The 25,685-nt window shown below is 52.3% G+C and overlaps 1 protein-coding gene across 7 annotated transcripts in view; it reads left to right on the forward strand.

The window, feature by feature from the left end:
• Positions 1 to 380: 380 nt before the first annotated feature.
• PGM2L1 (phosphoglucomutase 2 like 1) overlaps positions 381 to 25,685 on the forward strand; it is a 29,686-nt gene continuing 4,381 nt past the window's right edge. For 6 of the 7 annotated variants that reach the window (XM_056486965.1, XM_056486971.1, XM_056486977.1 and 3 more), the window contains exons 1-13: positions 449 to 717; positions 7,704 to 7,871; positions 12,157 to 12,263; positions 14,187 to 14,271; positions 16,396 to 16,479; positions 18,003 to 18,196; positions 18,838 to 19,027; positions 19,240 to 19,337; positions 20,397 to 20,577; positions 21,996 to 22,089; positions 22,456 to 22,585; positions 23,001 to 23,190; positions 24,923 to 25,056. In XM_056486965.1, coding sequence (XP_056342940.1) covers positions 607 to 717; positions 7,704 to 7,871; positions 12,157 to 12,263; positions 14,187 to 14,271; positions 16,396 to 16,479; positions 18,003 to 18,196; positions 18,838 to 19,027; positions 19,240 to 19,337; positions 20,397 to 20,577; positions 21,996 to 22,089; positions 22,456 to 22,585; positions 23,001 to 23,190; positions 24,923 to 25,056 — 1,766 coding nt within the window. In that variant the 5' untranslated portion in view covers positions 449 to 606. Of the gene's footprint in view, positions 718 to 7,703; positions 7,872 to 12,156; positions 12,264 to 14,186; positions 14,272 to 16,395; positions 16,480 to 18,002; positions 18,197 to 18,837; positions 19,028 to 19,239; positions 19,338 to 20,396; positions 20,578 to 21,995; positions 22,090 to 22,455; positions 22,586 to 23,000; positions 23,191 to 24,922; positions 25,057 to 25,685 lie in introns of all 7 variants that reach the window. The other variant, XM_056486961.1, reaches the window with a different exon arrangement.

Raw genomic sequence — 25,685 nt, forward strand, 5'->3', positions numbered from 1 at the left:
AGGGCCGGGCAATCCAATTAGCGCTGATGCAGCCAGGAGAGGTTATGATTCTCCTCCTAATGGTTCGGAATGGCCGTCTGGAAACGCTCTGAGCAGGCGGCTCACGGCCCAGGGCAGCGCCTGGGACATTCCCTGTCGGGGGGAGCAGAGATGCCGTGGCAGCCCGGGCGCTGCCGCGGGGTGCCGCAGCTCTCCCGTCGGGCGGACGCGGACGGGGCCCGATCGCGGGTGTCGGTGACACACGGGACATTGTTTTTCACACCGCGCCCCCGCCCCTCCGCCAGGCCCGCTCCCCGGGGCTGCTGGGAGCTGTAGTTCCCGCCGCCCGCCTGCCGCGCCTGCCGGGAGCGCCTCGGGGACTACATTTCCCGTGGTGCCCCGCGGCGGGGCTGGGCTGAGGCGGAGGAGGAGGAGGAGCGGCGGGGCGGCCGCTCCCGTTAATCGCCGCTGGATAGAGCCCGGCCCCGCGGCGCCGCCCGCGCCCCTCGCCCTCCTCCGCCCCGGCTCCTCCCGGGCGATGCGCGCTGCGGCGGCGGGCGTGGCCGAGTGAAGCAGCGGCGCCTTCTCCGTCTTCATCCTGCTCTTCCTCGCTCGCTCTCCGCGGCCATGGGCGACTGCGGAGCCCCCGGGGACGTGAACTCCAACGTGCTGGTGGCGCGCAGCACCGGGGACGCGCAGCTGGACAAGGCGGTGTGGCAGTGGCTCAGCTGGGACAAGGTGGGCGAGCGGCGCCCGTTCGTTCCCGGTGCCCCCGTCCCCTCCCGGCCGCGGCGCCCGGGCCGCTCCCTCCGTCCCTGCCGCCCCTGGAGCGCGGCCCCGGGGCCGGCAGGTGCGCCAGGTGCTCCCGAGCCGGGAGGGTGCGGCCGTGCGCGCCCGGCGCTCACCTGTGCGGGGACCGAGGGATGGAGGGACGGCGGGATGGGGCTGTCCTGGCACCTGGAGCGCTGTGCTCACCTGTGCGGGGACCGAGGGATGGAGGGACGGCGGGATGGGGCTGCCTTGGCACCTGGAGCACCGTGCTCACCTGTGCAGGGACCGAGGGATGGAGGGAGGGAGGGAGGGATGGGGCTGCCTTGGCACCTGGAGCACCGTGCTCACCTGTGCGGGGACCGAGGGATGGAGGGACGGAGGGATGGGGCTGCCTTGGCACCTGGAGCGCTGTGCTCACCTGTGCGGGGACCGAGGGATGGAGGGAGGGAGGGAGGGATGGGGCTGCCTTGGCACCTGGAGCACCGTGCTCACCTGTGCGGGGACCGAGGGATGGAGGGACGGAGGGATGGGGCTGCCTTGGCACCTGGAGCGCTGTGCTCACCTGTGCGGGGACCGAGGGATGGAGGGAGGGAGGGATGGGGCTGTCCTGGCACCTGGAGCACCCTGATCACCTGTGCGGGGACCGAGGGATGGAGGGACGGAGGGAGGGATGGGGCTGTCCTGGCACCTGGAGCACCGTGCTCACCTGTGCAGGGAGGGAGGGATGGAGGGAGGGAGGGAGGGATGGGGCTGTCCTGGTGCCTGGAGCACCGTGCTCACCTGTGCAGGGAGGGAGGGAGGGATGGGGCTGTCCTGGCACCTGGAGCACCGTGCTCACCTGTGCGGGGAGGGATGGATGGGGCTGTCCTGGCACCTGGAGCACCGTGCTCACCTGTGCAGGGAGGGATGGATGGGGCTGTCCTGGCACCTGGAGCACCGTGCTCACCTGTGCAGGGAGGGAGGGATGGATGGGGCTGTCCTGGCACCTGGAGCGCTGTGCTCACCTGTGTGGAGATGGATGGAAGGATGGGGCCGTCCTGGCCCCTGCCCCACCTGCTCCCTCCTTAGTGCCCGGCTGGAGTGGCCAGCTGGCAGGAGAGAGGGATGGATGGATGGATGAGTAGCTCATTAAAATGCAGCATGAGTCTGTTTCGCTGAGCTGCCTGAATTTAACCCCTCTCCGGGAAAGAAGCAGCCAGGTTCCAGCATTCCCCTTCTCTTTTCAGTGCCACACGTTGCCAAGAGCACTGCAGGCTTGACTAGCTCTGACTGAGCCACCCAAACCTGTAATAGGTGTGGTATTGGAGGGTACTTTGCTTGTCCTGTCGTTTAAAGGGTTACTTTGGGTTTTTGAGTGGGTTTTTTTACAGCTGGTTTGTTCAACCATCATGGCCTGTGCTTTAAAAAAATACCTTGATGATGGGGGAGGGTAAGCTACCAGCACACCAGTGGCTTGGGCTTCTGACTGCTTTTCCCTTTATTTTTTTAGGCTTTTTCTCTCCTGAACTTATTTTGCTTTTATTTTTATTAACTAGTACCACCAGTGTGTTGGTGGTGTTTCCTCTTTAATTTCTTCCTGGCAGGATCAAAGCAGGAGAGCTGCAGCAGATGCCACCTGATGGCTCTGAGATGAGCTTTCTGCTCCTTGGAAATGCAGTCTCTGCTTGCAGCTTTGCCGAAATCACCGGGTGCCATCTGCACCTTCTGCACTCGGAGCTGCTGCTGTGAAAGTCCTCGGGAATGGTGGCCCGGGGGAGGGAAGGAGCAGAAAGGAAATCGCATTCCTGATAACACATTTCATAGCCCAGCCTGAGCTCCATCGTTTCGTTGTTGTTTTCAGTAACGCTTGTTAGTGTATCAAAGGCTTTTGTTGTTTTTAGCAGGTTGTTTTGTTATTCCTAAGGACTGTGTAAATTCCCACCGGGGAAACTGACTGCGGTGAAATGCGCCCATTTCTAGAGCTCCTTCTGGGGCTGCAGTTAACCACTGAAATACGAACTGCAGGTCGGTGTGGGTGTACCTGTTTGCCCTTGCTTCCCTAGGTGACAAACACGACCTTTCCTATAAAGCTGCCCCAACCTGGAGCGTTCACAACTGCTTGGAGAGGTTTCCAAGAGAGCTCCTGGCAAATGTGGCCACTCAAAATCAGCTGCAGGAGGAGGGCTGGGGCTGCTTGCTGGGGCCAGGGGCCTTTCAGGACAGGTATTAACAAACCAGGTTGAGGTGTTGTGGGAGGGGAAGGCAAGGAAAAACCAGGAAATATGGCAGGAGCAGGGATTCTGGTTCAATGCCCTTGTATTTCACCACAATCCACATTTCACATACTTGCTGCTTATCAGACTTGACCCCCTTCCCACCCCCAGCTTCCTCAGCTGCAGGGAATTTTGTTGCCTCTGATCAAGGAAAAATCTATGCACTGAGCTCCCAGCTGTGGGAGGCTTTTGTCCTCCAGCTTAATTGGAAATTGCTTGCTGTAATTAACTGCCAGAGCTGTGCTGTGTGTCCTTTGTGGGTTGGGTGTTGGTGCTCACCTCCCCTGAGCCCTGGCTGGGTGCATGTGGGATGAGTGCCCTGCTTTGCTGCCCTTCTCGGCAGCATCCTGCATCCCAGCAGTGCTCCTGGGTTCCTTCCTCCTCCCTGAGCCTTGCACACAGGCACTGCCTCCTGTTCAGTGCTCCCTGGCAGGGAGTGAACAGTCAGGCATTGTTCTCCACTTTCCCTCGAGTTCCCTTTCGGCGCTTCCTCCTTTTCCTGCCGTGCTCCTGCAGGAGCCTGGCAGTGTGGCCAGCTGCTCAGGGCAGCCTTTGTGCCTGCTGGGCTACCTGGAAAGCTGGGATTAATTATCCAGGAGCTGTTTGTGCCGGCCCCATTCACTGCATCCTGCCTTGGTTTTACTAATTCATGGGCTCGCTGTCACTGTCTCAGCTGCAGCGTGGAGAGCTCTTCCTCGCTGCCTAAGTGCTTCTGGAGTGTCCCTCGGTGTTCTTCTCATTTCTGTGGCTTTGGGGATGCTTTCCAAGGGGAAATGGGCTTGATGGTTTGAGACCAGTAACTTGCTCCAGTCATTTGACTTGCAATATTTTTGCTTGAGACTTTGAAGTGGATTTTTAAGAATAACATTGGGAAAATGATAACCACAGAAAAATTCATTGAAACTCAAACCAACCTGAGACTTTTCCCCTCCTTTCAGCAAAACAAACAAGAATAGAGTGTGCAAACCAAACAAATGGCTGTGAGTAGTAAATTTCCAGTTATTTTGACAGGGTGTTAGCTTTGAAACCTAACTCTGGTGGTAAGTACACGTGATTAACATGATTGGGTGTGAAAGATCTGTTAGAAATACTCAGTTAATGCCCTTGTCTTTAATTCTCCATTTGTTCCAAACCTTGAACCCTGAGCCACAAGTGTGGTTCTGCCTCAGCAGGCACCTGTGCAGCACTTGGAGAGCTGGAAATTTGGCTGAGAGTAGATATTTTTGTTGTTGTTTAATAATACTTCAAAATTTCTGAACTGTGTTGCTGAGTCTCCTGCAGGTTGTGACCCTGGAGTTCTGATTCTGGCAGTGACTCCTTATAAGAGAATTGTTATATATATGTATATATATATATATACATACTAGTGTAATAATTGAAGAGAGAAATCATTCCAGAGCTGTATTTTCTGTGGTGTTTGTGTGAGGGAGGAGCACACTCAGTGTCACCCACGCAGCAGCCTGCCTGCCCCTGCCCAGGTGTTTGGTTTTATTTGTGTGGCAGGGCTGCAGAGTGCTGAGGGAAGGTTCTGCCAGTCTCCTCCTCTCTGCCTGGCTCTGAGAGATGCCCTGGGGATGGGGTGGAGGCGTCCCCTCTGCCCAGCAGGGTGTGTCCAGGTGGCACCAGCCTCTCCCAGGCCACTGCCCCTTATCTGCCCCTCCTGGTGCAGGAGCCTTGTCCAGCAGGGGCTGGTGGCTGCTGATTGTGCCTGTGATGGGCTGTGCTGTGTGCTGTGCAGACCATGGAGATGTGCTGTACAGCATTGCACATGTCATTATAGATACTGGGCCAGGACCGTTTGTTTATTATAGACACATTTCTGTTATTTAATTTGTCTGTTAAATGTAGATTTATAATATGAATCTATTATGTGCTCTAATACACATTTATATTACAAGTCGATAATAACATGATTTATTATTATTGATTTATTTATATATGGCATGTATTGTCTGTTAGGTATCTTCATTACGTATGTATAAATAATGATATAATGAAGTGGAAGTGTTCCTAGTTTTTGAAGAATGATCAAATAAACAACTGTCTGGTGTTTTCTACATCAATTTTGGTGCTGATGGTATGGCTTGATTTCATAACTGCCAAGCAAACCAGCAAAAGCCCTTGTTTGTTTTCAGGATTTACCCACTCCTGTAGATTTCCCTCTTTCTGTTGGCCCAGGGTGCTCAGGGCATCAGTAGAAAGCTTGGAGATTTTCACTTTCATCTTTTTTCTCCTCCTTTATTTTCTGCAAGTTCAGCTTAACTGAGTGTGAACTGAGCAAAATAAAATGTTATTTGTGTGCTGCTTTAGCCAACTCGTTTTTATTCCTTAGGAAATTAAGTGGTTTCAATCAAAAATACTCCTTAATCTATTTTTAAAATGTTTGTTCTGTTGCTTGAGTATTGCCTCAGTGTTGCAAAACTCCGTAAACTATGGAATGTGCAATTTCTGTTCTGTTTTTGCAGGGAAGCCATGCAGTGTGTCCTAAAAAGCTGTAGAGGATGCTGTGTAATTTAATAAGCGTGTTAAAGCAAAGCCATGCACTGTGATAGTGTGAAGTGAGGTTTTCAATGCTCTTGCCTTGGACTCTTTCACATCAGTCATTTGTTTTCTGGTTGGGTGCCTGTGAACAGCTGAAAGAGAAACTTTCACTTTTGCAATTTAATATCTATTGTACCCCATTGTTTTGGTTTCTCTTTGGGCCTGTGTTTAGCTGTGTAGTGAGCAGTGTCTTGCTTTGCTTGCCGGGCCATCCAGGACAATAATGGCTTGCCTTTTATTTTACAGCACACTGGAATAAAAAGTTATTTGGAATTCACTTCTCTGGTGTTCAGGGTTTGTTACCAAGCTGCAGGAATGGTTTCAGATTTTTCCATGTGTTTTACTGATTGTGTTTTGTGCCAGTGAATGTGCACAGCTCCTGTCTTTGTGCTTTCCCAGCATTTTGCCTGTCCTGAAGAGCCTCCCCCTGTGTGTGGAGCATGTTTCCCAGTGCTGCTGGAGCTGGCTGACCTCTGTTTTAAATGTCAGGGGTGCTTCACCCCTTCCCTGCAGATTCCATCTGCCTTCTTGAACCTTTCCTTGCCGCCCTGCTTGAGGCAGCAGCACTCTGGAGGAGCCCCTGTGCCACCAGGGCTGTTCCACCCCTCTGCAGCCCTTGTTCCTGCCAGCTGTGCAACCCCTGTCTCTGCTGGGATCTGGGCAGTGCTGTGTCCAGCCTGGGTGTCAGCTCACAGCTGGATCTGGGCAGTGCTGTGTCAGCTCACAGCTGGATCTGGGCAGTGCTGTGTCAGCACACAGCTGGATCTGGGCAGTGCTGTGTCCAGCCCATGTGTCAGCTCACACCTGGATCTGGGCAGTGCTGTGTCAGCACACAGCTGGATCTGGGCAGTGCTGTGTCCAGCCCATGTGTCAGCTCACACCTGGATCTGGGCAGTGCTGTGTCCAGCCCAGGTGTCAGCACACAGCTGGGATCTGGGCAGTGCTGTGTCCAGCCTGGGTGTCAGCTCACAGCTGGATCTGGGCAGTGCTGTGTCAGCTCACAGCTGGATCTGGGCAGTGCTGTGTCAGCACACAGCTGGATCTGGGCAGTGCTGTGTCAGCACACAGCTGGGATCTGGGCAGTGCTGTGTCAGCACACAGCTGGATCTGGGCAGTGCTGTGTCAGCTCACAGCTGGGATCTGGGCAGTGCTGTGTCAGCTCACAGCTGGATCTGGGCAGTGCTGTGTCCAGCCCAGGTGTCAGCACACAGCTGGATCTGGGCAGTGCTGTGTCAGCACACAGCTGGATCTGGGCAGTGCTGTGTCCAGCCCAGGTGTCAGCTCACACCTGGATCTGGGCAGTGCTGTGTCAGCACACAGCTGGGATCTGGGCAGTGCTGTGTCCAGCCCATGTGTCAGCACACAGCTGGATCTGGGCAGTGCTGTGTCCAGCCCGGGTGTCAGCTCACAGCTGGATCTGGGCAGTGCTGTGTCCAGCCTGGGTGTCAGCACACAGCTGGGATCTGGGCAGTGCTGTGTCAGCACACAGCTGGATCTGGGCAGTGCTGTGTCAGCACACAGCTGGGATCTGGGCAGTGCTGTGTCCAGCCTGGGTGCCCAGGTTAACCCAGTGCTGGCTGGGTGACTGAGGAGCAGATCCAGCTGGTGCCCTTGGGGGTTCTGAGCTGCGGTGGTGGAGCAGATTTGGGGAATCCTGAGCAGGGGACCAGTCTGGGTGAGAACCCAGCCTGTCACTGCTGGCCAGTGCAAGGGCTGACATGGGTTCATCTCCAGGGTCCCTGCCAGCCCAGCCACCCTGTGATCCCCATGGTATTACTGTGCCTCTTTCCTCTGGGTGGGGAGGAAGGAAATGCTGCTTTGAAGTTGGGATTTTTGTCTGTCCTCCAGCGGCAGAGAATTGAATTGTGTTGTTATTGAATTGTGTTTTCTGCCTTGGAAAAAGCTGTTCCAAAGTCTGTGCTGCTCGTGCAGAGGGGCTGGAGGGTGTCTTAATGGCCAGGCAATCACATCACAGTATCAGTGGCAGCAGGAGCTCCTGAATCCTGATTTAATCAGGATAATGTGGGAAGGCTGTGAGAGATGAGTTACAGAGGAGGCTGGTGTACACCCAGTTTGTGGGCCAGGAGGGGCTGGCTGTAGAATGAAAGGCGGTGAGCGTGCCGAGGGCAGCCCCTGAGCAAAGCCTTGAATGTGTTTCAGAACCAGAAGACGAAGGCGCAGATCGAGAGGCTGCTGCAGGACGGGCGGCACGGGGAGCTGCGGGCGCGCCTGTGCTGCCGCCTGAGCTTCGGCACGGCCGGGCTGCGCTCCGCCATGGGCGCGGGCTTCTGCTACATCAACGACCTCACCGTCATCCAGTCCACGCAGGTGAGCTGCTGCGGCCCCTGTCCCTGTCCCTGTCCCTGCCGCGGCCCCTGCCCCTGTCCCTGTCCCTGCCGCAGCCCCTGTCCCTGTCCCTGCCACAGACCCTGTCCCTGCCGCGGCCCCTGTCCCTGTCCCTGTCCCTGTCCCTGCCACAGCCCCTGCCCCGTCACAGCCCCTGCCACAGCCCCTGCCGCGGTCCCTGCCCCGTCACAGCCCCTGTCACAGTCCCTGTCCCTGCCCCTGCCCCTGCCCCTGTCCCTGCCGCGGCCCCTGCCCCTGTCCCTGCCGCGGCCCCTGTCCCTGTCCCGGCCCCTGTCCCTGCCCCTGCCACAGTCCCTGCCGCAGTCCCTGTCCCTGTCCCGGCCCCTGTCCCTGTCCCGGCCCCTGTCCCTGCCACAGACCCTACCGCAGCCCCGGCCCCTGTCCCTGCCCCGGCCCCTGTCCCTGCCACAGCCCCTGCCCCAGGATCGGCTCCAGTCCTGCTGGGATCCCCAAATCCCAGAGCTGGCACACAGCAGCGGGGTGGAAGAGTGCAGGGTTCGGTCCTCAGAGCAAATGGAGAGGCTTGCAGAGGTTTGGCTGGGCTGCAGTTTGGCCAGTGGGTAATCTGTCACACAGCCCTGGAGCTGGAAATCTTATGAGCTGCCATAAGAACTTGTATATTTGCCAAAAACAAAGCAACAAAAATAATGCACACCAAAAAAGCCAAGCCCCTGTCAAATGAGCCTTTTCTTTAGTTTTTAGCACAATCTGTGAACATATATGGAGTAAGTACATTACACATACTTAAACAGTTGATTTGTGCCCAGCTTTAGCCTTGACTGTTGAAAATAGAATGAGCTGATATATTTGGAACCCTTGCATTTGTTATGACAAAACTGAGTCTTACCTGTTTTGATGGATAATTTTTGTAGAAATGGAGCTTCAGCCATATGAGCAAAGGTGTTTCATTACATGGCTTAGCAAGGGTTGGTAAAACCTCTCATTTAATTCTGTGCACTTAAACTTTTTAGCTGGTTTCTCTTTGCAGGCTGATGCTCTAACCTCCCTCAGGACATGTGACTGAAATAATGTTTTCTGTTGCCCTAGGATGGAGGGATGTGCTTGGAACAGCTGGGACTCTCCTCAGCTGTTGACATTCTGTTGTCTGAGTTGTACAACTGGAGCCCACACTCTTGTGGAGGGGCCAAATTCCAGTGCTGTTTATAGAGGTTTTTGTGTTGCAGTGTTGGTTTGAAACCCAGCCTCCCCTCTGGCTGTTTTGCTCTGCACTGTCTTCTTGGGTCTAACAAAAAGCTTCCTTTGGGTGTCTGACCTGTAAGCTGGGCACATCCTGAAATGATGCCTCCTTCCCTTCTGCCCTTCCTGGTCCAGGAGTGCTGTGATGGCACGAGCAGCTCTGGGTGGATGCAGTGGGAGCAGGGGCTGGAGCAGTCAGTATCTTGCTGGCAGTGCTGGGAGCCAGCCCTCTTTTCCTCTTTTCTTCCCTCTTCCTTTTCTTCCCTCTTCCCTCTTCCCCAGCAGGTTCCTGGGAGTTGTTTCCCTGCTGCTGGGTTGGAGGTGCTGCTGTTGCCTGCTCCTCTGTGGCTCAGGCTGCTGCAGTGTCACCGAGCTGGCTCTGCTCTGCTGGCCCAGCCACGTTCCTGGCACAGAGGGAAAGCTTCCCTGGATGTGTTGGCAGGCTCAGTTTCGTGGGCATTGCTGGTTTTTGGGAGTTACAGACCGGGGTGTGTGTGTGCTCCTCTGCACAGCTGCTATTTTTAGTTGTTTATTAAGGCTGTGTGTGGAGCTGGGAAAAGCAGGCTCTGGGAAGGGGGTTGGAACTTGTTTCTGAAGCAAACTGCAGCAGATCCTATCTTTGAGCACTCTTGTTTCAGAGCTGATTACAGGAACAGTTCTGGGCTGGGCACGGGCAGCCCTGGCTCCCTGGATTTGTCCTTAACCTGGGTCAGGAATAAATGGCCAGCCAAAGAGCAGAGTGGAATTAACACTTCCTTCAGTTAAAATGAGCTGTAGTGAAGGTGCATGTGTGCTCTGTGTCCTTCATTTGATCTGCTTTTTTTAAATTTGATTATATTGCTATTATGAAAAGTCAGATCCAGGAAGGTACAGAGTATTCAGCAGCTGCTGTGGGCTCTGCTGAAAATTGCCAGTGTGTAAACTCCATGTCAAGCCCTGATTCCTGGCTTTTATCCTGCTTTGATGCACGTCCAGGTGCTTTTATTAGTGGGAAAGAAACCTGTCACTCATCTCCACAGTGACAAAACATTTGCATCAAGGAGTTTCCTGCTGCTTAAAAAGGCAAGGTAAAAGATGGAAAATTTGAATGCTGGACTTTATGAAGCTGTTCCTACCTCTCTGGATTTCATCAACCAAAAATCTTTGAGTGTTATTCTTGATGCCATCCCTGTTCCCTCCATTCTCTTTTGAGCTTGAGCATCAGGGGCTGGACATGCTGTAGATGTAGGCTTGTTCTGTTCCCTGGGTCTTGCATCAGGAAATCACCTGAACAGAGCTGTGGGAGAGGTAATTGTGGCACTTCAGTCACCTGAAGAGAATTTTGGCATGGATCTGAGGGGCTTATACAGGTGTGCTGACACCTGCTAATGAGCCATTAATTATCACCAAGAGATGCACCTGGGCCTTGTTTAGGAGTGGTAGAAATTGAATAGCAGTAACAATTAGGGACACTATCAAAACCTGGGTCTTGCCAAAGGGAAATAGAAAATCTTTACGGAACTTTTCCAAGAGAGAATTTAACCCCAGAGGTGCTGGGATTCCTAACTGCCCTTGGGGCACCTGGAAGAAGATTGGTGGCAGCTCAGGTGGAGGGTTGAGATAGTGGAGAGGCTCTGCATTCATTTCCTCTCTGACATTTATTGCTTTACTTTTATTTCCTGCAATTTTCATAAAGATGTTTGGATAGCAGCACGTCCCCCAGGACTGAGTTAACTTCAGTGGAGTCTGTGGCTGATCTTAAGGGATTAATTTTAAGCAAACTACTCCACAGCAGAAAATAAAGACATTGCTGTTTTTCTTCATACAAAGCCTTGGCCTACATCACGGATCTGTTATAAGAAATCTGCTGTTCATGTATTTAGATGTTATTCAGGTCAACTTGAGGAGTTTTTCCAGTTCCTCTCTTCCCTCTTTGCAGCTGTGAATGGAAATTCTTGGCAGGGCAGGGTGAGCACTTTGCGTGTTTTGGGCTCAGTGTGAGGCTGATCACTCCAGATCACCCTAGCAGGTGATGCTGCCATGGCACAGCCTCCAGACCTGCCACTGCTCAGAGTTAGGTTTGTTTTAACAATAAATATATCCTCTCTGTGTACTCCCTCCATGCTGCAGCTGAGGGCTCTCCAAAGAGGTGCCAGTCCAGCAGGTCATGCTCTGGAGCACATCCTTCCCAGCCCCTGCAATCTGTCACTCTAAAGGGCCAAAGCCATTCAAGGAAAAGATCTTGGCTCAGTTCCAGGGTGGGAGTCAGCCTGGTGTTCCAGATATCCAGACAAAAATAAAACACACTCTAAAGGATTTCACTAAATAAATGGGGAAAAAAAAAAATCCATGTAACTCTGGTTCAGAACAGCCCCAGTGGCATCCAGAGGCAGCATCTGTGGGGTCAGTGAAGTTCTGTGCTCTCTTGTCTGGCTGTGGGGAGCTGCAGCCTCTGGAAGCTTCCATTGACAATAGTGCTTCCATCTTTTCATCTGAAACTGCTGAGCCATGGAGGGCTGCTCTCTGCATCTCCAGAGGGGCTCTGCTGGAAAGGAGTGGCTCTGAGGGCTGCAGGGGGGTGGAACTGGAGCAAAGGCTGAGCTTCCCACCCAAACCATTCCCAGGTTTTAAGGCAGATTTAGGACTAACACTTGGGGCACAATGTTGGAAATGTCTGAAATTGTACTGTGGGCAGAGAGAGAGACTAGGCTGACACATCTTACACTGCCTGAGGGGATGGACATCCAAAATATGGATTTTTCTCACTTTAGTCTTGAGAAAATGGATTTGAGTAAATGAAACACAGTATGGATTGAAAATAAATGTTTGCTTCTTGAGGGTTTGTTGTTGTCCTCCTCACTTTTATTTCCCACAGCAGTTTCTCTGGCTACTTGCTTTCTTTCAGTGGTCACTGGGGAAGAAACTCTGCTGCTTTTGTGAACATTGTTATTGATGTGTCTGAGCTGTATTTTGCCTACTGACATTATCCATCCTTTCTGCAATATCACCTTTAATGTTTGTGTGTGCTGCAGTACAGCTAATTCTTCTTTTCTCTTTTTTTGTCCTCCAGGGGATCTACAAGTATCTTGAGAGGAACTTTTCAGACTTTAAGCAGAGAGGCTTTGTTGTTGGATATGACACACGAGGTCAGGTCACCAGCAACTGCAGCAGTAAGAAGTATGAGTATTGATTACATTTGCAAGACTAGAAATGAAATGTGGCTTTAAATGTGTTCTGTCCTATCAGCACTTTTTCTTTCTGTTTGTGATGAGCTGGGCACACTCTCCCCTGTGCCTTAGTCCCTTGAAATAGTAATGAGGAGAGGCTGGGTCTAAATCCTTTGTGGTACCAGTTTGCCAGCCAGGGAGGAGTGTGAGGCTGCTTGCTCCACCAGAGAATTTACAGATTAAATGCATGAGAACATTAGGCTTAGTATGCCTGGAGACAAATTTGAATATGAAAGTAAATTCAGAGTATTAACATCCAGCTGGAAACCCCTAGATATTAATGCATTTTTAATACTGTATTTCTCTGGAATTTCACACCTGATTTAAGCTTGCTTGGGGGAGAACAATTCCACCTGCAGCCTGCTGTAACCCAGTGTCCTTTCACTTTGAGGGGATTGTACCTGGAATGCCTAAAATGTAGGTTTCCAGCAATGGCAAATTGTCCTTGCAAGGAAAGGGGAGGAAACTGCCTCGTCAGTTCTCTAATGATTCTTAATCCCTTGAGACTGGGGAGCAAAGCACTGTGGTAATGGCATGCTGTGCAAAAAAAAGCCAACCCAGGAGCTAATTAGGTGAAGAGAAGTTAATTACTGCAGTTGTTGTTGTAACTAACAGTTCTTTTTCTTTTCAACTTTGTAGCATTGAGTGTTTTAGGGATGACCCTTGGTAAACAGAGCACAGGCTGTCCCTCTCCCTGGGGCACACGTGGCCCATTGTCCCCGGCTCTGGCAGCAGGGGTTCAAGCCCATCTGTGGCTGTTTGCAGGGTGTCTGGGGCACAGCCTGGCATGGGGAGGTGTCAGTGCTGTCCCTCTGTGCCACACAGAGCCTGCAGCCCGGGCTGGGTGCTGGCTCTGTTTCACATGTCCAGGCTGCCCCTCAGGTCCTGCCTGTGTCCCTCTGTCCCCTGGGATCAGCAGCAGTGCAACATCAGCCTGGACTCCCCAGAAAGCTTCCAGTGGGAGCAGAGTGCTTTTCCAGCAGGCCCAGGGGTGCCAGGTCATCCAGAGGTGTCCTGGAATTAAGCTGCTGTAAACCAAGCAGAGTTTTAGTAGCTTCAGCTCCAAGCTGAGCCCTCAAACTCTTCCAGTGGTCTCAGCGGACATTGGAGAGGTGCTGCAGTGAATTTCTGAGTCAGTGAAACTTGGGTTGCTGGTGGTGGAGAGAAGTCAGTCAGTATTAATGGTTGCCTGTGAGCACAAGGGAGCAAGGTGAGCTTACAGCATTTAATAGCTCATCTGTTTGGACTCTGAGACTTCCCTCTATCTCCTGAGTGCTGAAGAAGTTTGATATCAGCTACCTGGAAGAGAATGAGCTTCCCTGGTGCCTGAAAGGGCAAGTTTATGATACAGCAAGATTTAGAAATGTGGGCCCTGTTCCTGTTTCTAAACATTCTGGAATAAGGGGTGCTGCTTTGCAGAAATATGCTTTAGGAGCAGCCCTGCTTCCTGGACATTGTCTGAAGCTGCTGAGCAGGGCTGCAAACCAGCTTTGTGTGGGACACCAAATCCTTTTCCCAGCCTGCTGTTTGCAGACATCTGGTGCTTCAGACTCTCTGGGGAGCTGGTTCTGCCCCTGAGCAGAGGATGAGTGTTCTGCCAAGGGGTTCTGTGCCTTGGTGTGGGGTAAATGCTTTGTTTGGGTGAGGGGCTGAGGGGCCTTGCACTGTCCAGGCAGCACTGAAGGGGCTGGCCCAGGTTCTGCAGCCTGAGAACTCACCCTGACTGGGCAGTTTGTAGGATGCCACTCTAAGCACAAGCCAAAAGCAGTAGAGTGCTTTAAGGAACAGTGCCTGGGGGTGACAGCAATTCCATCTGCTGCTGGGCTGCCCTGGGGAGCTGCAGTGACTGAATATTTTCTTTTCCTGTTGGTAGGCTGGCAAAACTCACTGCAGCAGTCCTGCTGGCAAAAGATGTACCTGTGTACTTCTTCTCCACCTATGTCCCCACCCCCTTCGTGGTGAGTCACCTTATTGTCCACACAGCTAAGGGGGGGTTTGAGTTTACTGATAAAGAACTAGCCATTTTCTTAAATTGCTATTTAACAGAAAAATAGAGGCAGCTTGCTACACTTGGCTATCAGGGAGGCTGTAACAAGGATGTTGCTGAGCTCCTCAGTGCCTCTGCTTTTAACATCTCAAAAATAGACTTTTCTAGTCACAGCAACTTTCTTTGCAAGGTTTTAAATCCTGGCTTGTATTCCATAAGCCCTTCTAGCATGCTGTGTATTCTGTGGATCCTGCTTTGAGGGCAGGACTGGAGTGCCTGGAGTACCTGTAACTTGTTTTTCAGCAAGCCTTTCTGTGAATTGCTTTGTTCTGTCTCCAAGTGCTCCTGTAATCTGACTGTAGACTTTGTTTAGTTAACAATTGCATTTTTGTGATTGATAAACAATATTTTGATTGAACAAAAATTGATCAACAAGTATTTCTATGGAGAAGGATTAGAACAACTTTGTACTGCTGGCTGCAGGAGACAGTGCAGGGTGTTGATGTGTGTGTAGCTTTCAGGTGAGCTGGGGCAGGGTTAAAGGCACCCTGTGGGCTCCTGGTGCAGAACTGTGCCATGCTGCAGTGCTTGTGGCAGGAGCTCTGTGTGAGTCTGTCTCTGGTTCCCTGGCAGTGCTGCAGTGTCTGTGGCTCTGTGTGAGTCTGTCTCTGGTTCCCTGGCAGTGCTGCAGTGTCTGTGGCTCTGTGTGAGCCCTGTGTGAGTCTGTCTCTGGATCCCTGACAGTGCTGCAGTGTCTGTGGCTCTGTGTGAGTCTGTCTCTGGATCCCTGGCAGTGCTGCAGTGTCTGTGGCTCTGTGTGAGTCTGTCTCTGGATCCCTGGCAGTGCTGCAGTGTCTGTGGCTCTGTGTGAGTCTGTCTCTGGATCCCTGGCAGTGCTGCAGTGTCTGTGGCTCTGTGTGAGTCTGTCTCTGGATCCCTGGCAGTGCTGCAGTGTCTGTGGCTCTGTGTGAGCCCTGTGTGAGTCTGTCTCTGGTTCCCTGGCAGTGCTGCAGTGTCTGTGGCTCTGTGTGAGTCTGTCTCTGGTTCCCTGGCAGTGCTGCAGTGTCTGTGGCTCTGTGTGAGTCTGTCTCTGGATCCCTGGCAGTGCTGCAGTGTCTGTGGCTCTGTGTGAGTCTGTCTCTGGTTCCCTGGCAGTGCTGCAGTGTCTGTGGCTCTGTGTGAGTCTGTCTCTGGATCCCTGGCAGTGCTGCAGTGTCTGTGGCTCTGTGTGAGCTCTGTGTGAGTCTGTCTCTGGTTCCCTGGCAGTGCTGCAGTGTCTGTGGCTCTGTGTGAGCCCTGTGTGAGTCTGTCTCTGGATCCCTGGCAGTGCTGCAGTGTCTGTGGCTCTGTGTGAGTCTGTCTCTGGATCCCTGGCAGTGCTGCAGTGTCTGTGGCTCTGTGTGAGTCTGTCTCTGGATCCCTGGCAGTGCTGCAGTGTCTGTGGCTCTGTGTGAGTCTGTCTTTGGTTCCCTGGCAGTGCTGCAGTGTCTGTGGCTCTGTGTGAGCCCTGTCTCTGGATCCCTGGCAGTGCTGCAGTGTCTGTGGCTCTGTGTGAGTCTGTCTCTGGATCCCTGGCAGTGCTGCAGTGTCTGTGGCTCTGTGTGAGCCCTGTGTGAGTCTGTCTCTGGATCCCTGGCAGTGCTGCAGTGTCTGTGGCTCTGTGTGAGTCTGTCTCTGGATCCCTGGCAGTGCTGCAGTGTCTGTGGCTCTGTGTGAGCCCTGTGTGAGTCTGTCTCTGGATCCCTGGCAGTGCTGCAGTGTCTGTGGCTCTGTGTGAGTCTGTCTCTGGATCCCTGGCAGTGCTGCAGTGTCTGTGGCTCTGTGTGAGCCCTGTGTGAGTCTGTCTCTGGTTCCCTGGCAGTGCTGCAGTGTCTGTGGCTCTGTGTGAGCCCTGTGTGAGTCTGTCTCTGGTTCCCTGGCAGTGCTGCAGTGTCTGTGGCTCTGTGTGAGCTCTGTGTGAGTCTGTCTCTGGTTCCCTGGCAGTGCTGCAGTGTCTGTGGCTCTGTGTGAGTCTGTCTCTGGATCCCTGGCAGTGCTGCAGTGTCTGTGGCTCTGTGTGAGCCCTGTGTGAGCCCTGTCTCTGGTTCCCTTGCAGCCCTATGCCGTGCAGCAGCTGGGGGCTGTGGCTGGGGTGATGATCACGGCGTCCCACAACCGCAAGGAGGACAATGGCTACAAGGTGAGCCTGGGCACGCTGTGCTTTGGGTGGGAAAGGCCTCAGAGCCCATCCAGTGCCCCCCTGCCAGGGCAGGGACACCTCCAGGGCCTGTCCAGCCTGGGAACCCTCTGGGTGGAAAAGCTTTTTTTTGTGTGCCCATTGTAAGTTATGTGGAGTAACTCACCCTTCCATAGCCCGACACACTGCTCTGTGATGAGGACATGAGGCCACACAGCTCTGTCTTGAGCATCAGTCTGGAGTGACATTCCATAGTCTGATCAGCAGCTGAGGAAATGCTCCAGCAATTTGTCTGAGGCTTAAGGCTCAGTTTAACTGAGCCAGAACTGAGGTGAATTCATGCACACAGTGGGGGACTGTGCTGAAGATGGGAATGGCTTAAGGGTGGATTAATAAAACACACTAGCCTTTTGTTCCCTGGTTTTCTGGGCTTTGAAGAGGGGTGGGTAGCTTCACTTTGAGAGCTTGGGACAATAAACCACCCCCAACAGCAAGTGCAGTGTTTTAACTGAGTATTTCCTTCCTCAGCTTTATAAACTCTCAGATTTAGCTAGAAGCCCTGTGGCAGGTCAGTGAGTGATGGCCATGTGAGCAAAGGCCCAGAGGGAGCTCTTGGGGGTTATTGAGCTGCTCTTGTCTTCCCTGGAACAAGCTGTGAAGTTCTCCACCAGCCTTTGTTTCTGCCTAGCTGGAACAGTGAGTGAGGAGAGAAGCCACATGAATTCCCCAGGTGCTTCATTTGCCAAGAAGCAATTTTATCTTTGTCTTCTGACACACAGCAGTTTACTTTGGTCAGGATACTGACTGGTGTGTTTCCCAGTGTCTCCCAAGAGCTGTTTCGTCTTTCCCAGTTCCCTGTGTGCTTTTCAGCAGCTTCTGAAGGTTTTGGGCAATTTTCAGCACAGGTGACAAGCGCAGAGGAGCTGATGAGAAGAGAGGCAGATTATCTGAGCAGAGGCTGAGTGAGCCATGCTGTTGGCAGCAGGCTGTGGGAAAGCCCTCTGAGCCTTCAACAAGGACTTTTTTGTAGCTGGGGGTTAGATATGGTGTTTCCACTCTGGAGAGTGTTTCCAGCTGGGAGATTACAGTTGTTCAGCTGTGGAAAAACAGACCTTGGCACACTGCTTATCTGTTTTCCTTTGGGTTCAAAAACAAGTCCTGCTCCTTTTTCAGAAGGAATGCCAGCCTTGGGGAAGGTGATATTTGTCTACTGTTGCAGTTTGCACAGCACTCTGATACAAGTGCCCAGTTTTGGTTTCTCACGTCCTGATCTTTCAGCTGTAATGGTAAATACCAGCTTTTGTGAAAACAGGTGGTATTGCTGTTTAAGCTCCATTTATCACAACAGTTGTGAACTTTGGTTCATGCTGAATGATTCCAAATGTCTTGAGAATCAAGGCAGTCAGATGCTGACTTCTCTGTATGACATAGGCAGAAATCAGGTAAAATCCTATAGCTGAAATAACTTACCAGGTTAATAAACTTCATAAATAAACTGTGTCTTGTTTTCCTTCAACTTACCTCAGGTTTATTGGGAGAATGGAGCACAGATCACCTCTCCTCATGATAAGGAAATTATTAAATGTATAGAAGAGTGTGTTGAACCATGGAATGGCTCCTGGAATGAAAATCTGGTGGACACCAGTCCCCTCAGGCAGGATCCTCTGAAGAAAATTTGTGACAGCTACATGGAGGATCTGACAAAGATCTGCTATCACAGGTATTGCATAAGCAGAAGGCACCTCAGTTATGCTTTTAAGTCAGCTGTGGCTGCATGTGGAGAAAATGACTGCAGACAATCTTCAGTGTGTTCTCTGGGGCGTCATAAACTCAAGGGTCACCATCCTCAGGAATAAACCTTTTGGTTGGGAATAAACCAGCTGTCTTTGGGGGTTAAACTACCATGAAATACCCCAGTGGAAACCATTTAATGCAAGTGAATGTGCTGTGAGGGTTCTGAATAAAATGCAGAAATTCAGAGTAAAAGTGAGGTGCACATGCATAAAACAGATTCAGTCTAAAGGTTAGGTGGGGCAGAAGGTAAGAATAAAAGGAGGAGAATAGATGACATGAAGCAGATCTGGAATAACATTTTAAGGTGGTGGAAGAGCTTGAGTTTGATATAGAAATCAACAGTTTATTCTTGGGAGACTTTGTGTTTCAGCAGAAGGTAAGTATTTCATTTTCCAGGAGAAGAAGCTTTAACCAGCAATTCCTAGTGCAGAATAAGCACTTGGAGTCATTCCTTTGAAGCTGATGCAGAAATCAGAATAGTGTGCAGGGAATTGCAGTTTGTTTTGCTTTGCCTCATGAACCAGCCTTGTGAGAAAGCTGGGGTGTGACTGAGCTGTTTCTCCTCAGGGAGCTGAACGTGCAGAGCAGTCTGAGGTTTGTGCACACCTCTTTCCATGGCGTGGGACATGACTACGTGCAGCTGGCCTTCAGGGCCTTTGGATTCCAGCCCCCCATTCCAGTGCCCGAGCAGAAAGACCCAGACCCAGACTTCTCTACTGTCAGGTGCCCAAATCCTGAGGAAGGAGAATCTGTGCTGGTATTTTGGTTTCTGTTTCATCAGGTTTGTGGGGAAGCACAAACTGAGGGGGGAGCAGGGAGAGCCTGCTTTCAGCTGTGTTCCTACAGTGGGCGGTCCAGGGGGCATTTGTCTTTCACTGGCTGTAAGTAGGAAGGCTGTGGGTTTATTTGCTCTTACATTTTTGGGTTTTTTTTTTTTTTTTTTTTGACCTCTCCTCCTTCTCCCACCAGGAGCTGTCACTGAGGCTTGCAGAGAAAGAGGATGCAAAAGTGGTAGTGGCCACTGATCCAGATGCAGATCGACTGGCAGTGGCAGAGCAGCAGGAGAAGTAAGTGATGGGACCCTTTTTGTCTTCCTGCAGAGAAGGTGTGAGAGTCACAGAATGTCCCCAGAAGGCTGCCAGGCACAGGCCTTCAGTCCATTATTTCCCTTAGGTATCTGGGTGTTTTTACTTCTAGTTTTATCCTTTGGTATAGCTCCAAATGCATTTGAAATCAGTTCACTCAGCAAAGAGTAGATGAAATACTTACTGGTGTAATAGTAAATGGCCAAATAGAGCTCAGCTGTGAACTGAGTGGTTACTGAAAACAGCAAAATCCTTGGCAGTTGCCATGGGCTTTGTTGGTGGAGTGTTTTTTTTTTTTAATATTTTTAATTTTAACCCTTTGTTTTCCCCCTGCTTGTTCATATTGAATAGAAATTGTTTTTCTCCCACAAACAGGCCCCAGTTCTGATGGTTGTGTAAGTAAAAGTTGTGCAGGCTCTGCCTGCTGCAATGTCCAGGTTGCACAGGCTGCTCTCTAGGGTTTAGTTCTGGGCTGCCCTGTGTGGCTCAGTTCTGGGCTGCTCTTTGCTGCTGGGGCACCACAGGTCTGAGCTGCCAGCCAGGAGCCCCCAGGGTGTCTTTCCTTGCTGGCAGAATGCTCTGGGCTTGGAAATGCTTTAGGTGTGGTGAGTGTGGAGTCCTGTCAGTATGGTGGCTTTGCCTAGAGCAGCTTGTCAGTGCTGTGCTCAGTCCTGGGGTTCAGGATTGTTCCCTTGGCTCCCTGGGGTTCAGTCCCTGCAGGATTGCTGCCTTGGCTCCCTGGGGTTCAGTCCCTGCAGGATTGCAGCCTTGGCTCCCTGGGGTTCAGTCCCTGCAGGATTGTTCCCTTGGCTCCCTGGGGTTCAGTCCCTGCAGGATTGTTCCCTTGGCTCCCTGGGGTTCAGTCCCTGCAGGATTGTTCCCTTGGCTCCCTGGGGTTCAGTCCCTGCAGGATTGTTCCCTTGGCTCCCTGGGGTTCAGTCCCTGCAGGATTGCAGCCTTGGCTCCCTGGGGTTCAGTCCCTGCAGGATTGCTGCCTTGGCTCCCTGGGGTTCAGGCACTGCAGGATTGCTCTCCCCACAGTGGCTCCTGGAAGGTGTTCACAGGCAATGAGCTGGCAGCCTTGTTTGGCTGGTGGATGTTTTCCTGCTGGAAGGAGAACTGCTCCCCAGATGCTGATGTGAAGAATGTTTACATGCTGGCCACCACGGTCTCCTCCAAGATTTTGAGGGCCATTGCACTCAAAGAGGGATTTCACTTTGAGGTGAGTGGGGCTGTGGTGTTGTCTCCATCAGAACTGTTGCTGCTGACCTCAGGGAATCCAAAGCAGGGACTGACCTGCAGGCTTCTGGCTGGGAGTTGTGAGGGATCCCCACTCACAGAGTGTTCTTTGACCCCCACAAGCCTGATTTCAGTCTCCTCAGTGTTCTAGCATGGGCAAAGCTCAGCAGCAGGGGCACAGGTGAACCCCTGAGTTCCAGGTGAGCAGGGCTGGGGTGTTCCTGTTCTCTCCCTGGGGAGCAGTTCTGCTGTGTGAGGGGAGGGAGCTTTGTGCAGCCTGCCTGTTCACCCTGAGCATTGAGGGGTCTGTAATGAGCACCTGGAGGTGCCAGTGGGATTTGAATTTGGGTTTGCCTCAGGCAGAGGAACTCTTGTGTTCAGATCCTTAATGCAGCTTTAAGAACTTGCTGGAAAAGAAACTGGGGGTGCTCCCTCCAGACTGACAGTTTAGTTCCTGCATCCAAATTAAATCTGATTTCTCTTGGATGCTAGCCAGAAGAGAGGGAAGTGCCTGAAATCATATCACAAACATAAAGGGCCAGGCCTTGTTTATCCATGTCTTAATTAAATCTGTGTGCAATAGGAATAAATATTTTTCCAAACAATGAGGAATTTAAAACTGAAAGCAACTCTGGAAACCATTTTGAGTGACTGGCCAGATAAGCCTAATGTGGGTAAACTTTTCTTCCTTGTGGTGGATTTGGTTCTCTCTAAATATTTTTTTTTTTTTTTTTAATTGGACAAGGACATACTTGACTAAAAGAAAGAGAAGCAGGAATTTACAGAAGTCCTTAAGCTTCTCTAAAAGCTCCCCCTCGTTTATTATTTGTAACTCCCTTCTCTCCAGGAAACACTGTTTCTAAGCCTTTGGCTGCTTTTTAATGAGCTGTGAGAAAGCCCCGAGTGTTGCTTTTGCATTTCTGTAGCTTTTCCCCCTGAGTAGCTGTGTCTGGTCTGACAGCACAGATGATCTGATGTGATGTGGGAGCACCACGTCCCTGACACACTTTCCCTGCTTTGATACTCGTGTCCTACTTGAGTATCCACTAGGAAAATGTTACCCAGTGGCTCTTGGCCTTGGCCTCTTCCTAACTGGAGACAGGACTGGTCTGATGCTTCTCACTGTCCCTCTCCTGCTTGTCAGTTAACTAGATTTAAATTTAAGGGAATCACTTCAAAAAAATCAGAAAAACATCCTTTGGCTGTAGTGTTTTGAGTCTGCAGCATCTTCCTGTTATATTTAAAATTCAAAATGCATTCTTCTATCTTCTTTGCTTGGGTCTTGTATTTTTTTTTTTGTTTTAGTCTGAAGTGAAGGTGACAGTGGCTGTACTTTTTTCTTTGAATTGAAACTAAATTGCAAATGTGTATTTTAATCACTCTTCTCCCCCCCTGTTTTAGGAAACACTCCCTGGTTTTAAATGGATTGGAAGCAGAGTAAAAAATCTCCTAGACAATGGAAAAGAAGTTCTCTTTGCATTTGAGGAGTCTATTGGTATGAGTGCTGATATCCCTGAGGGGGGAATGTGGATGGGATGGATGATCTTAGTTGTGAAATAAAACACACAAAGTACTTTATTTTTATCCTAGTAGTTAATAGCATTGATATTGCACTCTCATCAAACTGACTTGCCAACTCCCATAATAAATTGTATCTGACTTGCTGATTCTGGTGTTGTGCTTATCTGTCCAGCCCTATAACCCCCAAGGTAATGAGATTTCTGCTGCATGTGCAGCAATAAAGCAGCTTCATGTACTGGCCAATCTTCCTTTATAGGATCAAAGGTTCAATCTTCAGTCAAGTAAATCAGTGTCATAATCTGCCAGGTTCTTTTTCCACAATCCCTTTTTTTCTTCCTAGGCTTCATGTGTGGCACATCAGTGCTGGATAAGGATGGAGTGAGTGCAGCTGTGGTCATTGCTGAGATGGCAACTTACCTGCAGGGCCAGAGCCTGAGCCTGGCCCAGAAACTCCTTGGCATTTATGAAACGTGAGTTGAGTGCTGCTCTTTGTTAGAACATTCTACTGCTTCAGAGCTGGGATAACCCAAGGAATGTTTATTTAATACAAATAAACACATGAGCAAATGTTTGTGTCCCTCATGTTTGCTCATAGTGAGTTGTTGTGGGGTTTTTGGTGTGGGATGGGTTACAGCCCAGCACTGTGCACATATCCTGGGGGCTCCAGGGGGGCTGGAGAGGCAGCTGGGACAGGACACAGGGAGTGATTCCCACTGCCAGAGGGGATCTGGAACAGCAGAGGTGGAAGGAATGGCTGTGAATGCAATCCCAGCATCAGAACAAGGATTGTGTTTGTCACAATTAAGCCTTGTTCTGAGATCTCTTGGGTCCCAAATGTGCCAAAACTTCTGAATCTTGCAGCTGAGAGCATTACTGTGCTTGTAGGTACGGCTATCACATATCCAAGACTTCCTACTTCCTGTGCTACGATCCTGCCACCATCAAGAGGATATTTGAGAGGCTGAGGAACTGGGATGGGCCTCAGAGCTACCCCCAGTGCTGTGGGGCTTACAGCATCCTGCACGTCAGAGATGTCACCACGGGCTATGACAGCAGCCAGCCCGACCACCAGTCTGTGAGTGACACAGGAACCCTGCAGGGACAGCCTGCAGGCATGGCAGGGGTGTGCAGTGAGGGGTACTGAGATCTCTGATCAATGGCCTGCATTGGCTCACAGGGCCTGCTGCTGCTCTCCTGCAGCTCCTGAGCCTGTGGGTGCTGCCCATGGCACTGAGGGGCTGTGCTGTTATTGCAGGCACTGCCCATGGCACTGAGGGGCTGATGCTGTTATTGCAGGCACTGCCCCTGGCACTGAGGGGCTGTGCTGTTCTGGGCACTGCCCGTGGCACTGAGGGGCTGATGCTGTTATTGCAGGCACTGCCCCTGGCACTGAGGGGCTGTGCTGTTCTGGGCACTGCCCATGGCACTGAGGGGCTGTGCTGTTATTGCAGGCACTGCCCGTGGCACTGAGGGGCTGTGCTGTTATTGCAGGTGCTGCCCATGGCACTGAGGGGCTGTGCTGTTATTGCAGGCACTGCCCCATGGCACTGAGGGGCTGTGCTGTTATTGCAGGCACTGCCCCTGGCACTGAGGGGCTGTTATTGCAGGTGCTGCCCCTGGCACTGAGGGGCTGTGCTGTTATTGCAGGCACTGCCCCTGGCACTGAGGGGCTGTGCTGTTCTGGGCACTGCCCATGGCACTGAGGGGCTGTGCTGTTCTGGGCACTGCCCCATGGCACTGAGGGGCTGTGCTGTTCTGGGCACTGCCCATGGCACTGAGGGGCTGTGCTGTTCTGGGCACTGCCCATGGCACTGAGGGGCTGTGCTGTTATTGCAGGTGCTGCCCATGGCACTGAGGGGCTGTGCTGTTCTGGGCACTGCCCCATGGCACTGAGGGGCTGTGCTGTTCTGGGCACTGCCCATGGCACTGAGGGGCTGTGCTGTTCTGGGCACTGCCCCTGGCACTGAGGGGCTGTGCTGTTATTGCAGGTGCTGCCCATGGCACTGAGGGGCTGTGCTGTTCTGGGCACTGCCTGTGGCACTGAGGGGCTGATGCTGTTATTGCAGGCACTGCCCCTGGCACTGAGGGGCTGTGCTGTTATTGCAGGCACTGCCCATGGCACTGAGGGGCTGTGCTGTTATTGCAGGTGCTGCCCCTGGCACTGAGGGGCTGTGCTGTTATTGCAGGCACTGCCCCTGGCACTGAGGGGCTGTGCTGTTCTGGGCACTGCCCATGGCACTGAGGGGCTGTGCTGTTCTGGGCACTGCCCCATGGCACTGAGGGGCTGTGCTGTTCTGGGCACTGCCTGTGGCACTGAGGGGCTGATGCTGTTATTGCAGGCACTGCCCCTGGCACTGAGGGGCTGTGCTGTTCTGGGCACTGCCCCTGGCACTGAGGGGCTGTGCTGTTATTGCAGGCACTGCCCCTGGCACTGAGGGGCTGTGCTGTTATTGCAGGCACTGCCCATGGCACTGAGGGGCTGTGCTGTTATTGCAGGCACTGCCCCTGGCACTGAGGGGCTGTGCTGTTCTGGGCACTGCCCCTGGCACTGAGGGGCTGTGCTGTTATTGCAGGCACTGCCCATGGCACTGAGGGGCTGTGCTGTTCTGGGCACTGCCCCTGGCACTGAGGGGCTGTGCTGTTCTGGGCACTGCCCATGGCACTGAGGGGCTGTGCTGTTATTGCAGGCACTGCCCGTGGCACTGAGGTGCTGATGCTGTTTTGCAGGTGCTGCCCTGCAGTACTGAGGTGCTGATGCTGTTTTGCAGGTGCTGCCAGCTGTTCTAAGGGGCTCTGCTGTTTTGCAGGTGCTGCCAGTGAGCAGGAGCAGCCAGATGATCACCTTCACCTTCCAGCAGGGCAGCGTGGCCACGCTGCGCACCAGCGGCACCGAGCCCAAGATCAAGTACTATGCTGAGATGTGTGCCCTGCCTGGACACAGGTCAGCCTCTGCCCCACTGGGTCTCAGCACTGCTCAGCAGCCTTCCCCAGCAGCCCACTGCAGCTGGCAATGGGCAGGGGACAGAATCAGAGCTGTCTGGGCTGGGAGAGCTCCCAGGTCACAGTCCCAAGCAGACCAGGGCCTGCTGTCACATCCAGGCTGTTGTTTCTCTCCTCAGCTTGTGCTGCTGCAGCTGCTGAGTGTCTGCAGCCAGGGGTTCCCACTCTCTCTGGGAATCTGCTGTGTCACTCTGAGCTGCTGGAGAGGAACTCAGTGTTGTTCACCTGGGTTGAGCCCCCTCCAGTTTGACAGGGCTGGGGAGGGAAATCCAGGGTGTGTTTACTGCACAGAAACCTCTTCCATAATGGAATCCTGGTTTGTGTGGGAAGGGACCTTACAGACCATCTCACTGCCCCTCTCTGCCATGGGCAGGGACACCTTCCCCTGTCCCAGGCTGCTCCAGCCTGGCCTTGGGCACTGCCAGGGTGGGGCAGCCACAGCTGCTCTGGGCACCTGTGCCAGGGCCTCACCGCCTGATTGTTGCAGTATTAATTGAAATTAAGTTAATTAAAGAAAAAGGCCGCTAGAGGGCTCTGGGCTCCATTAAAAGTCTCTTCCAGCCCAAACTG

Source organism: Oenanthe melanoleuca, chromosome 1 (genome assembly GCF_029582105.1).
Source record: "Oenanthe melanoleuca isolate GR-GAL-2019-014 chromosome 1, OMel1.0, whole genome shotgun sequence".
NCBI classification, from domain to species: Eukaryota; Metazoa; Chordata; class Aves; order Passeriformes; family Muscicapidae; genus Oenanthe; species Oenanthe melanoleuca.